Source organism: Artemia sp. Qi Xiang Cuo, chromosome 2 (assembly GCF_049724085.1).
Source record: "Artemia sp. Qi Xiang Cuo chromosome 2, ASM4972408v1, whole genome shotgun sequence".
Taxonomy (NCBI): domain Eukaryota; kingdom Metazoa; phylum Arthropoda; class Branchiopoda; order Anostraca; family Artemiidae; genus Artemia; species Artemia sp. Qi Xiang Cuo.
The window spans coordinates 48,709,954-48,722,809 of record NC_142795.1 but is presented as its reverse complement, the minus strand read 5'-3'; the positions used below and the strand labels follow the sequence as shown (position 1 = coordinate 48,722,809).

At 35.1% G+C, this 12,856-nt stretch overlaps 1 protein-coding gene across 1 annotated transcript in view; it reads left to right on the top strand.

Annotated features, from left to right (window-relative positions):
• Positions 1-12,856, top strand: part of Ufl1 (UFM1 specific ligase 1) — a 104,899-nt gene that overhangs the window by 37,147 nt on the left and 54,896 nt on the right. The window contains exons 2-3 of the mRNA XM_089101448.1: positions 2,843-2,978; positions 8,094-8,239. Of these exons, the coding sequence (XP_088957574.1) occupies positions 2,899-2,978; positions 8,094-8,239 (226 nt within the window). The 5' untranslated portion in view covers positions 2,843-2,898. The remainder of the gene's footprint in view (positions 1-2,842; positions 2,979-8,093; positions 8,240-12,856) is intronic.

Below are 12,856 nucleotides of genomic sequence, written 5' to 3'. Positions count from 1 at the left end.
AGCGGGCACCGAATAGCTAGTAAAATTATTGTCAATTTTCAGAAGGCCTAACCATGACTTGTTCAGAAAAATTCTTGCAGTCTCAATGCGTTACAATTCGAAAGCACACCTTTTAATAAAGGGATTTTTACAGAAAATTCCTCATTAATATTCAAAGAGAGTACAGCTTGCGTAGTAATGAATACATCCATGTCCTACCATGGGCTTTGCTAATTGACTATTGGTATCAGGACACTGTAACAAGTATGGCCGGTAACTTTACATTCTAGACAGAACATTTTTTTCCGAACACGGAGAGGCACCGTTTGAGGTGTGATCGCATGATCCACAGCGAGAGCAGAGGCCCCGATAGGAGCACTGTGAGGCCAGACGCCCAGTTTTATGACACGAGAAACAACGCTTTGGGAGATATACAAATGCTTGTGCAGAAAGCTTTTCGTAGCCAACTTTCACAGAAACTTTTAAGAACTAATCCAGGTTTTGTTTCGGCTCAAAGTAGACCTTGAACACTCGGGACTTTCCGCACTGTGAAACTTTCACGCAATTTGGTACAAGAGATTTTACTTGATTCTCATCGTATTCGATCGGTACGCCTTTCAGGATCCCTTTAAAATGTGAGGATTTCACACTCACCGAGATACCTGAGGTACTGTTTTTAGCATTCTCGGCAATTTTATTCGCTGCACGCTTTGACTTAACAACAAGTTTCCATTCCGAAGCCGATTTTTTAGGTTCAGTTATTTCACTTAGGCCTTACGGTAAAGGTTATCGACGAAGTTCTTACGAGTACTAGGTGAGGTCAGGTTTGCTGGACAGTTTTTAAGTCCAAGGGCAAACGTAGGAGCTGGGGCAGGGATAATTGTTAAGTCGGTATCAATTATAGCCGGTCAAGCAGGGCCTGAATGCGTCGCATTCTCTAAACAGCCGTCAATTTTCCGAGAGAGTTCATTACCTTTCGAGACTAAAGTAGCCGAGACTGCCTCCCCGATTTTTGGTGTTTCAGAAGGTGAGAATATAACAAAAGTGGGAACAGGCAAATTGTCCCTTGCCGCCTGATTTAACTGTTTACATATGTCAAATACATTATCTTCATCCTTTGCATGTTTCACATATTGGCTCTGAATATTCAGCTCCTTATACAGAAACTCTTTAGCACTGATAATAGTACCATGATAAAAAAAAACTAACAGCTTTTCTGATAATCAGATTAGTTTTCGCACCATCAAGCATGGATCTCGTGACAAAGTTCTGTAATGGATTTAAAATAATTTTACTATTTTGATCGGTCATTGCGCAATTTAATTATCATAGCCACGGACAGTCGAGCATTCCAATCGAAACATATATGTAGTAGGTAAATGTACTATGTAGTTCAAATAGTATAATCCGAGTTCAAGGTGAACTATTTTTAAGTCCAAATCCGATTATGAAATTAATTCATTAAAAACTATAGGGAATCACAAAGGTCTTACTGTATTAACAGTTTTACTGTATAAATGAGATTATATCCAAAAACAGGTGTTTTCAGTATGAACTCTCAATGTATAAACTCTTTTGCTGTGATCTGGCTGATGTGATCTCCAAACGAGAGATCATCACTTCATGTAATACCAACTATTTCTTTTTCTCGAGGCTTATCTGGAGCTTTACTTGATCAGCTTGATGTTGAAGCTCTGCAGCAAGGGGTATGAGCTGATTGATTGTTTGTGACAGGAAGTGCAGCAGGCGTAGCGAAAGATCATCTGCAAATTTATACCTCTGTTTGTGTTGCTTCATCAGTCGGTTGATGACTATAACAAATAAGATGGGACCCAACTTGCTTCCTTGGGCAGCTTCACGTGTGATGTCTTGGAAGTGGTCTTGGAAGTTGGATGTTTCCCCGTTTTCGAGTTGTACGCACTGTTAACGACAAGAAAGGGAACTTGCAATGGTATATAAGAGAAACAGTGAGACTTCCAGGGCATGTGCTTCGTTGATTACAGTCTCATGATCAAGCAGATCGAAAGCTCTCACGAAATCAGAAAATGATTATTTCAGCAAGGGCCTCAGGATTTTCTAGATGTTCTAGTAGATCATGGAGTAATCTGACCAGATGGTGAGCTGTGCTGTGTCCTCGACAAAAAGTGAACTGCATAGGATCGATTTTGTGTTCTACTTCTGCTAGTAAACATTGTAAAGTAAAATCTTTAAAGACTTTTGAAATGAAGGGTCTTTGAAATTGGCCTAAGATCGGATGATGAGGTGGGTAATCTTTTCTTTGAAATTTGTGTGATAACTGCCTTTTTCAACTTATCTGGGAAAATGCATTCCACTAGGCATTGGTTATACACCATTGCCAATCATTTAGCCAGTAAGGGGGAGCATGCATGTATCAGCCTTATAGGAATTTAACCAGGGTACAAGGCTTTCCTAATGTTTGTTTTCGAATTTTCTTTGGACATTGGAAACTGTGATAATAGGGATGGTTTTGATTGGACCATTCTGTGGCATAACCTTGAGGGGAGGCCGTTGGCGGCAAATATTTTAAAAGTGTGCATTAATTGCTTCTGCGGTTACATTCTCTCCTTGCAGGTCCCTCAGGATGTATTTAAACTTCTGCTGTCCCATTAGTTTCTGTACAGTTGTGTAGAACTTTCTGGGGTCACTGGCTGACAACTTAGCAAAATTTTGGTGTCCATACAGACGTTATTGATCAGCTATGAAATACATGATGTTTGGTAAACTATTTATGCTACTTGATTAGCTCAATATTTGAGCCTTCATTTATATATGGTGGAACATAATGCTAATATTTGCTACTTGGGTTTCAAACTAAAAGTGTATGATGTTTTCTCTTTTCCAGGTTATATTTTTGTTCCCTAAGAGTGATTCATTTTAATTGCTTCTAACTCAATTACAATGAGTGGATCATCGTGGGAAGAGGTGAAGAAATTAGCTGCTGATTTTCAGAAAGCCCAATTGTCATCAGCAGTTCAAAGGTATAGGTATTTTTTGGTATTCTTAGGACCAGTTACCCATTGATAACAATTCTTTTCATCATGAATTTCTATTACTCTTGCAGAGGGTAAAGATTTGGGTTGGAATAGACCAAGAAGCCTAGTTCTTTGATTGGTATAATACAGATGATATATGCCATAGCTGAATGATTAAAAACAATACTGTGCACTCAGGTATGGATTGTCAAAAACTAAACTTAAATAAATACCCCTAAACTACCTGAGAAATAACCAAAATATACTAAAAAAAGAAATACATAAAATCACAAATCCGATTATCCTAGGCAATGGCTTCTCTTCAAAGAAACCACATTAGATTGTCTTCTCACCTTCATCATGTTTGCTCTCAGCAACCATACCATGCACAATAACCAGAACAAGGCTTGGATATTTGTGTTGCTGTTTAGTTTGAGCAGATGAAATGCTCATATACTTGTAATCCTGTTTTAAATTTTGGGCTTTATTGAAGCCACGTCACTTTGAAAATCACACAAATGAAATTTTGGCAGAGGCCTTGTCAACATTTAAAATATGCTGGGGTTGGAAATTACGTTATACAGAGTGTTCTTGCTTAAATCACTTGCAGTGGTTTGTATATCACATCACTATCCTGCTGTGTGCATGTAACATATCTAAAAACATAAACTCAAATTTAAATATAGCAAAATACATAAAAAGAAATATATAAATAAAATAGGTAAAAAAAATATAATGAAGACACAAGAATCATAGAATATTATGCAGATTGCAATTTTTTTATACGCTTAGTCAATAAGGACATAGCCTTTCTATGGGCCCACTTAGAGGAGTTGCCTGATCTAGGATTGCTCTCATTATAAATGCATCAAAACACTTTATAATTAGGTTTCTGAAAAGATTACTTTTCAAGACTTCCTAGACTTAATGAAAGTATCTCTATCATTGGCATGACCTGTCCTCAATCTGATAATGGTAACAGCAACAGATCTAATATCATGTAGGTATTTCCCTTAAGGGTATGTTCTCTCTTACCAGAGTCAGTAGACCTCCCCTTTTTCTATCCCACCTTACAGGATGAAAGCAATCAAATACTGGTATCTTCTTTTCTTTAGTTAGAAGAGCCTCTTGGAAGAGTACCAAATCAGGTTTTGTTCTCATTATTCGTGTATTTATTAAAGCAGTTTTAATTGTTTCTTTCCCTCATGTGTTTAGTTGTAAATCCTTCATGTTTTAGTGATGTACTTCGCCTTCTTTACGTATTTACCTTTGTCTGGTGAGTTCTCTTTGTCAGGTGATGTACGGACACTTTTAACTATTTTCTCTTTCGTTTATCCGTTTCTGTTTTGTCATTGCTTGCAAACTTTTTAGTTGACCCAGGAACCAGGCCATGAACTTCATCTAGGACTTTAGTAAGATTTTGTACAATATTCTACCTGTCCTTGGGATAATTGTCTTTCTATTATCAGTATGACCCTTAGCTAGAATATGCACACTAGTCATTGTCATTTTGGTATGAGTGCCTTAGCACAAGTCATGAGTGTGAGTGCCACAGCCCAAGTACTTTCTTTAACATCTGTTCAGAGTCATGTAAGGAGGTGTAGAAGGCTCTACCTCCATCCCCACAAAAAATACCTGGCACCCTAAGAACTAGCCAATTCTATTTATTCTAGAATGATTTGAAAAACAACATAACATAGACTTACTACTCTCTTATGCAAGAAGCTTAAAACGCACTTTTCACAGTCTAATAACAGACAAATAGTTTCTACAGACTGGTATATACGGGAAAATTGTCAATGATATAAAAAGCCGTTTCACTCTGGCCAATCGTCTCCCCCCCCCAAAAAAAAGGCTACTTCTTTTGATGTAGGTTTTAAGTTGTAACCGTTTGTTTCTTCTCAATAAAGAATCTGCACAAATATTTCAAATTCTCCTTTTTTGAATTTCAAATTCTCCTTTTCTTTTTCTTCTCTGCAATTTTTCGTCTTCTGTCTATGGTACATGAAAACCCCCTGAATTTATAGACATCATAGGCAGCGCAATAGCAATGCCTAAGTAAAGAGCGGTATGGGCACAATGTAATATTGCTATTTTTTTTTATTTTTTTTAATTATTTTTTTTTACCAGGGCGTTTCGTGTAGAAGGAGTTGTCGTAGAAACTTCGAAAGGGGCTCATTAGATTGGAAATCAGAATCTCTACTGCCCTTTTAAGAATCAAAGCGATCGGAGGGCAACTACCCCCCCCCCCCTTCACTTCCTATTTTCCCCAATTCCATCGGATAGTAATTTTGAATTGCCATTTGTTTAAAAAATAGTCCAAAGAGCACATAAAAAGGCCTTCGAGATTGACACAACCTTCCAGAGTCTAGTCACAAGGGATGTAAGTTATGCTGCGGGGGCATATAAAGTTTTTCTGGAAGGGACGATCGTTTAAACTTTAAAGGAGGCTCATTTGACTGGAAATGTTTTAAGAGTCAAAAGTGCTGGAGGGCAACTGTTTGAATTTTACTGTCCAAAAAGACGAAGGGCATTAGTTGAGCCTTTCAGAGAATGTTGAGGGGAGTGTTGAACGAAATCAAAACACATTTATGCGTGTATGGGTTGTCAAAAGGGCATAACCCAGGAGTTACTGAGAATGTTAATTTGTAACTTTCAGGAAATGACAAGAGAGATGATCAAAAAAGTAATATTTGCATCCTACCACTTTTACTACAACTACCACCACAACTACTGCTCCCACTACTTCTACTATTACCACACTACTGCATTTACAGTATTGAGGGGAAGTTTGAACTAAATCAAAAAATGCTGTGTGCAGGCACATTGTCAAATGAGCGCATCTCAATAATTGATTTGGGTATTAAGTTGGAACTTTCAGCGAATGCTTAAAAGATCATCTGACCAAAAGACAATATGTGCACGCTACTAATAATACTACTATCACTGCTACATTAACTACTACTGCTACTACTTCTATTGTAACTACTTGTAACGCTAAGAGCATAAGATAAAAATTTCAAACAGTATATGAATATACAGGTTATCAAAAGGACACATCAGCAATGTCATAAAAATGGCTAATTGTATTAAGTTGAAACTTCCAGGACTTGATGAGAGGTATGTTCAACTGACCAAAAGGCACGTTAATACTACTGCCTCTACTAGTACTACCGGTGTAACTATTAATACTACTACTAGTAATACCAATACTACTACTGTGACTACTATTACAACTATGCCTAATTGTTTGAAGGTTAAATTTTCAGGGAATTTTGAGAGGGGGGGGACTCAATCACAACACGCAATCTGTATGCAGGTTAGCAAAAGGTTGCCACAGCAATATCTTAGGCCCAATTTGCTGTGTGAAGTTGAAACTAACAGTGCTTGTTGTGTCGAGCTAACCAAAAAGAATATTTGCATCCTTACTGTAACTAATGACGCTAAAGGTATTGAGGTGAAACTTTTAGAGAACGTTCAGGTGGACTTTCAATTAAACGAAAAAACTATATGTAAGCTGGCTTTTAAAAGGGCATACAAGCAATATCATAGATAGCGCCGCTCTATAATAGCTAATAATATCATTGACCCTTTTAAAGGAGCTAATTCAGTTGGCAATTAAAATTTCTGGTACCCTCTTTAAGAGTCAAAGGAGTTGGAGGGCAAGCAGATCTCCTCCCAAGCCCATCCATTTTCCAAACGCATCTAGTCAAAATTTTGAGACAGTCATTTTGTTGAGCATAGTAAAATGATCCAGTAACTATGTCTCTAGGGATATTGGGTATGTGATCCCCCATCAATTATGTAATTGGCCCATTATGATTTAAAACTAAATCAAAAGGCACTCTGTGTAAGGTGGCCAATAAGACACTTCGACAATATATAGAGAACGACTGGCTCACCTCTTTAACCAATAGCAGGTTACAACTATACACTTCTATACATAAATTTAGGACTCATCAAATCAATCAACTCAGTCAAATAAAGCTTTAATAGGAGGCTATGTAAATAGTTTTTTGACAGTTCAAATTAGACGGTTTATTTGTTCTGTAGTGGCGCAGTGGGTTTGATATCAGCTTGGTAATACTGGACCCAGAGTTCGAACTAAACTGTAGCAACGCACTGGAGGGTTCGGAATTTGATTCTGGTCATGAGATATGTGAAAGCGTCTCCAGATTAATCCAAATAAGAAGAAAAATGTTTATCTCAAGATATTGACTCCATAGAATTTTTGCCCTGTTCAGTCCAAAATGTTTATTTGACCCTACAAAATAGTTAAAATTGCCAGCTTGATGTGATGCAACATCTTCTGTTACATCACAGGGCACGATGACTTTCGATTTCCATTTGAAGGAGTCCTCTTTGATATTTTATGATCGTTGGTTTAATACAGTCCCTCCTCTCATGATAAAAAAAAGTAGCACAGATCAATTACCATTCTCCTCTGGAAAAATACAAACTTGTGTTCATAAGGACTTGAATCCTCTGCTAAGGATTTGCTGAATCTGATTTGTGGAATTTACATCAAGATTGCTCTCCTTTTTGTGAATGTTTCCCCCCTTTTTTAAAAATCTTGTAGCTTTTTTTATAGTAATACATTTTGTTGAATTCGTTGGATAAATTTCGCCTATTTGAAATCACTTTAGAAGCAAATACTTTTTATACATATGTATTTATAAAAAATATATTTCCTTGAGTTGTAGTTACTATTGGTAGAGGTTGTTCTTTATTTAAAATTTGTTTGCTACAAACTGTTTGATGGTTTAGTTTATCGGAAAATGTACATGTTGTTAATTGGCATCCCATCCTAGGGATTAGTTTGGATTTTATTGTGTGTGCTATTTCCTATTTTATATAGATAAAGGCTACCTCTTATGAAAATATTTTTAAAAACTTGGACCCTTTTTTGTACAATCTTTAAAGCCTTATAAGCAGGCAAGGATTGGAGACCAGAGTTTGAAGAAACTTTCCTAATGTTTAATTTGGGTTCAAACACCATTGTTAGGGGATTAAATTCTATCAAATAGAGCGATTAGAATTTTTAATTTAATTTTTTATATTCGGTAGGCCAATAAGGTAATTTATTCTTGTTGATTAACCTCTTTATTTTTCTTATTACAGACTTTCAGAAAGAAATTGTGTGGAAGTCATCAATAAATTAGTTTCTCAGAAACTTATAGATATCCTGTATACTATTGATGGAAAAGAGTATATTACCCGGACCCATTTAGCTAGAGAAATTGTTGATGAGTTGATTTCTCAGGGTGGTAAGCTATTATCATAATATTATTTTCAAATGCTAAATTAAACTTAAAAAAAAATATTTTTTTTCATGAAAGGTAGATGACAACTTTAAACTGAAAAACAGCGCAAATTGGCTCATTTAAGATGTGAACTTAAAAATAGACACAATTTATTATTAATAAAGAACTGAAGCGTAGAACAAACATAAACTTACGTGAACGCTGAGGCAATCTTAAAACGAATAGAAATTATTGCAAGGCGCCCATTTATCAATATACAATATTTGGAAGATTCGCATAGAGTTGAAGGGGATGTAGATAAAGGCAAGGGGACCAAAAAGACAATGAAAGCACTTACTAAAGACAATGAAGTAATAAGCTATTGAAAAAATAGTTCTATTGATTTGTGACGTTAAAAATGGACCTAAATTGTTTTTGTTCCTAATTCGCTACCCAATTACTGGACATTTATCCTGGGTAGTGCAAACCTAGGAGGAAAACAAATGTTTAGAAAAAAATAGGCTGTATAGATTTATGAAACTCCAAAATGGGCTTACCATTGTTCTGATTGGTGTTAAACTTTTGAGGTAAGTAGACTGGGCTGAGAGGACCCTGACAAGAATAATAAATTTTGGAAGAACAGTCTGGCTATGTTATTTCTTAGCACAAAAAAAGAAGAAAATTGCTTGCTGATCTGCTTTACAATTGTAGACGGCTCAAATAAAATTTCAGAACTAAGGGAACCTCAGTTAAAACAAAAAATTAAGGAAACAATTTCGGTTGTGTTGATTCGAGATATTCTATTTTCTGTAAGATATCAAAACAGAACTCTTTCTAGTAAATTTCTTTTGCCTGCATTTATTTAAACAAACAAACAAAAAAATAAGAAGAAATATAACTTAAAAATATTTTTTTAATGAAATGGTAGATTAAGGTACAAGGGTGTCTGTAGGATGGCTCTAGCCTGTAGAAAACCACAATTACGCCAATTGTAGTTCATAATACTCCTTTTTTCCGCCCGGTTCTATTAGTAAAAGTATTTTTTTTAGTGTATTACATAAAAATACTGTTGATGGAAAGTACCCGGCTGACTGACCGTATTTCAAACAATAGGCTATACGTAAAGTGTGGTTCAACACCGCTCTCTAGGGCTATAATGAAAGAAAGGTTGAGGTGGCTAGGGCACCTTGTACGGATGAAGGATGATAGACTGTTGAAGATTGTTCTTTTCGGCCAACCGTCTAGGGCTAAACGGAAAGCAGGTCGTCATCGTCTGGGGTGGAGGACGTCATAAAGAAAGATTTAAAGGAAACGGGAACTTCGTGGACTGTTGTAAAAAGAGATGCTTTGAATAGTTTGGGGTGGAGGAGGATCGGGCGTAGCTGTGTTGGCCTCAGGCGGTTTGGTGCTGCGGTGAGTTGTTAGTAGTAGTAGTAGTTATTAAAAATTTAAATTTTGCACAAAGTTCAATGAAAATCCATCATTTTGAATTTCAAGCCCCCCCCCCAAAAAAAAAAGATACAAATATTCCTAATATTGACCAACAATAAACCTGTGTCTACCAAAAACCGAATAAAAATTTTAAAAAAGGTTTTTGAAGAAGGAAGTTTGTCAGAGAGAATTAAAGAGTCAAATTAAAATCTGAGATGAGTGGAAATGAAGTCTTATAGTAATTCAAGCTTAAAACGAATAGAAATTAGTGAATAAACAAAATCCAAAACAAACAGAATTTAAAATAAATGATGACGTCAAACATAAATAAAACAGATTCTGCTATAGGTAACTAAATGAATCCTAAACGAACAGAAATTACCACAGACAGGATTATGGCTACCACCTCCTAATTCTTCCAAAAGTCATGATGTTTCTTGCCCTTTCTTGGAAACAGTATATGTTTTATAACGTTTTCTCTTTTATAATTGTAATACCGAAAAATAAAAAATTGCTGGGATTTCCAGGAATTAATATCATCATGTTTTAAACGCTGAGTCTATTTTCCTATTTCTTTCCGGTCATCTTGATTAGAATTGTGATTTATTTATTTATTTTTGTTTTTTATCGGTGTTTTGAAAAATAGAAACGGCACTGTACCAAATTTAAATAATTTTCAGTAAAACGCAAATGATACTCTAGCTGTTTTGATGGTTTGAGAGGGAGGGAGGGGGTGAGGTATAACTACTCTTATTTGTAAGCCGTGTGCCTTGTGGTATTGTTTTTTGTTGTTGTTTACTTCTAGAAGGTTTAGGGGGTCGGTAACCCCGAGGGTAACCCTACTCCTTTTCTCGTGGTAATTTCTGTTTGTTTTGTCTTGATTATTCGTTTTATATCTGCTCGTTTTAGGATTCATTGATAGCAGTATCAGTCTTCTTTGTGTTTTATGTGATTCTTTATTCAAATTTTTCTTTGTGTTTGTTTTTTTATTCGCTGATAGTAATTTCTGCTCGTTTTAAGTTGGAATTATTATAGGACCGAATTTCTGCTTGTCGTAGGTTTTATTATGACTGTTTGATTTTCTTTGAAAAACTTGTTTTTCGAAAACGTTCTTTTAAATTAAGTTTAAAGTAAAGAGAAGGTAATATATAAAGAGTATTGAAGATATCTTTCACAAAGAAAGTAATCATCAATTTTCTAGACTTTACATGTCCAAATATGCTTACGATAAATAACCTTTATTATTTTTCATTTCTTGTTAACTTGATAAATGATATCACTAGCTATACTTATTAATCACAACCTCGCCTGCTCTCAGGGTGTTCTGTAGATGCTTTGTTGGATTTTGTTATTTCCACTTCAGTTATGATTAGAACCCCAGGAAAATTGTATACCTTATTTGCATAATTTACGTCACATTCTCTCCTTGGATGGCTGATTAACGCTATAGGCCTGTTTTTTCACTCATCAATGTGCTAAGATCTTACAACTTTTGTCAGAAAACGCTTAAAAGTGAAATCTTTGAACAAAGATCTTTCATCTTTGGTCGTTTTTGTGCAAATGTCTTTCATCATTCTGCTCTGATCAGCGGTCTGAGAACAATGATGAGTAGATCATCTAATTTTTCTTATCATTGTTCAATATGGCAAAACAGTGGTAGTTTTCACACTTTTTGCTAACATCAGTGAGCTGTAAGATCGTAGAACAATGATGAGATAAAAAACCATAGTCATAGCAGAAAGATGTAAGTTCTTAGAGGCAAGATCATACTGCTAAGAAACGGGCCTTATGTTGACAAAGGCGATGCAGAGGCAATTTAACTGCCTATAGGCAATTAGCTCATGTATCCAAAGCGAACTACTGTTTTGCTTCAAGTCTGTTATTAGATAAGTTTTACGATGAGATGTTTCGATTAATTATTTTGGATTTCGTAAATTTTTGTTGTTTCTTCCACCTTGGACCAAAAACCGGGTAATTATTAATAAATTTCTTGTTCCTAATATTACTGAAAAACTGGAAGCACTACACAGAAAACTTTCAAATACTGCTTGTATCCGTTTTTCTCCGCACCCTCGCCTTATCAGGTTTTTTCAGTCGTATGTTATTTTTCTTTTATTTGTTTATTAGTTTTTCTCTGTTTGGTCACTCCACATTTTTTAGTATTGTAAAGAGTGAGTAAAAATCTAATAATGATAATAATAATGTCAACTTGTGTCCACATTTCTGTATGTTTACTGCTTGTTAGATTCTGCAAGTTGTGAGTTTTTTCTCTCTTCTTCTTTTCCCTCTCCTTTCATGCTATTTCTCTTTTGTTTTAGTTTCTTTTAAATTTTTATGTGATACTCTGTAACTGGTAATCTTTGATTTCTATATTGATTTGTTTTGCATTTTATGTGTTTTTCCTCGTGATACTCCACGTATTGTACCTCTGTACAGTGTGGGTTAGAAATAAATAATAATAATAATATATGAAAGATTAAATGACGAGATGAGAGATTAAATGATATATCGATGTTTTCACTTTCTATATTTGTTATAATGATTTCTATATCTCCGATCGTTTTTTTTTCTGTTCAAATTTATCAACTCTTCGCTTTGCCAAAGTTCAATTACAAAAATTGTAATTAAAGAGTATTTTGAACAATTTTTTTCCAAACATTGAATAATATAAAAATAAGTTTCGGTGATATAAATGCTTACTATAAAAATCTAGATTTGAAATTACACGATCTCAGCCTCTGGATAAAGAAAAATAAACTACTGGCTATTTTTGACTGTTTAAAATCAGTAGAATTTCTATGTTTTAACCTGAAAATCGTTTGTGCCTTTTCGTGATTAAACAAAAAAAAGCAGATTTTTCGACTGAAAGTAAGGATCAAAATTAAAGATTAAACGAACATAAATTATTGTGATATGGGGAGGACAGAGAAAATTGACCTCCCGAAAAATGTCTGTTTACTTCCCAATAACAAATGCTATGTGTAAGGAATGGGCAATAGGCTTTTCTTTTTTGGATTAAATGAAAAAAAAACAAGTTTTTTAAACTTAGAGTAAGCAACGACATTAAAACTTAAAATGAACAGAAATTATTCCATATATGAAGGGACTGTTCTCTCCTCAACGCATCGCTCTTTACACTAAAGTTTGACTCTTTGTCACAACTCTACTTTTTAAAACAATAAAAACTTTAGCGTAAAGAGTGAGGCGTTG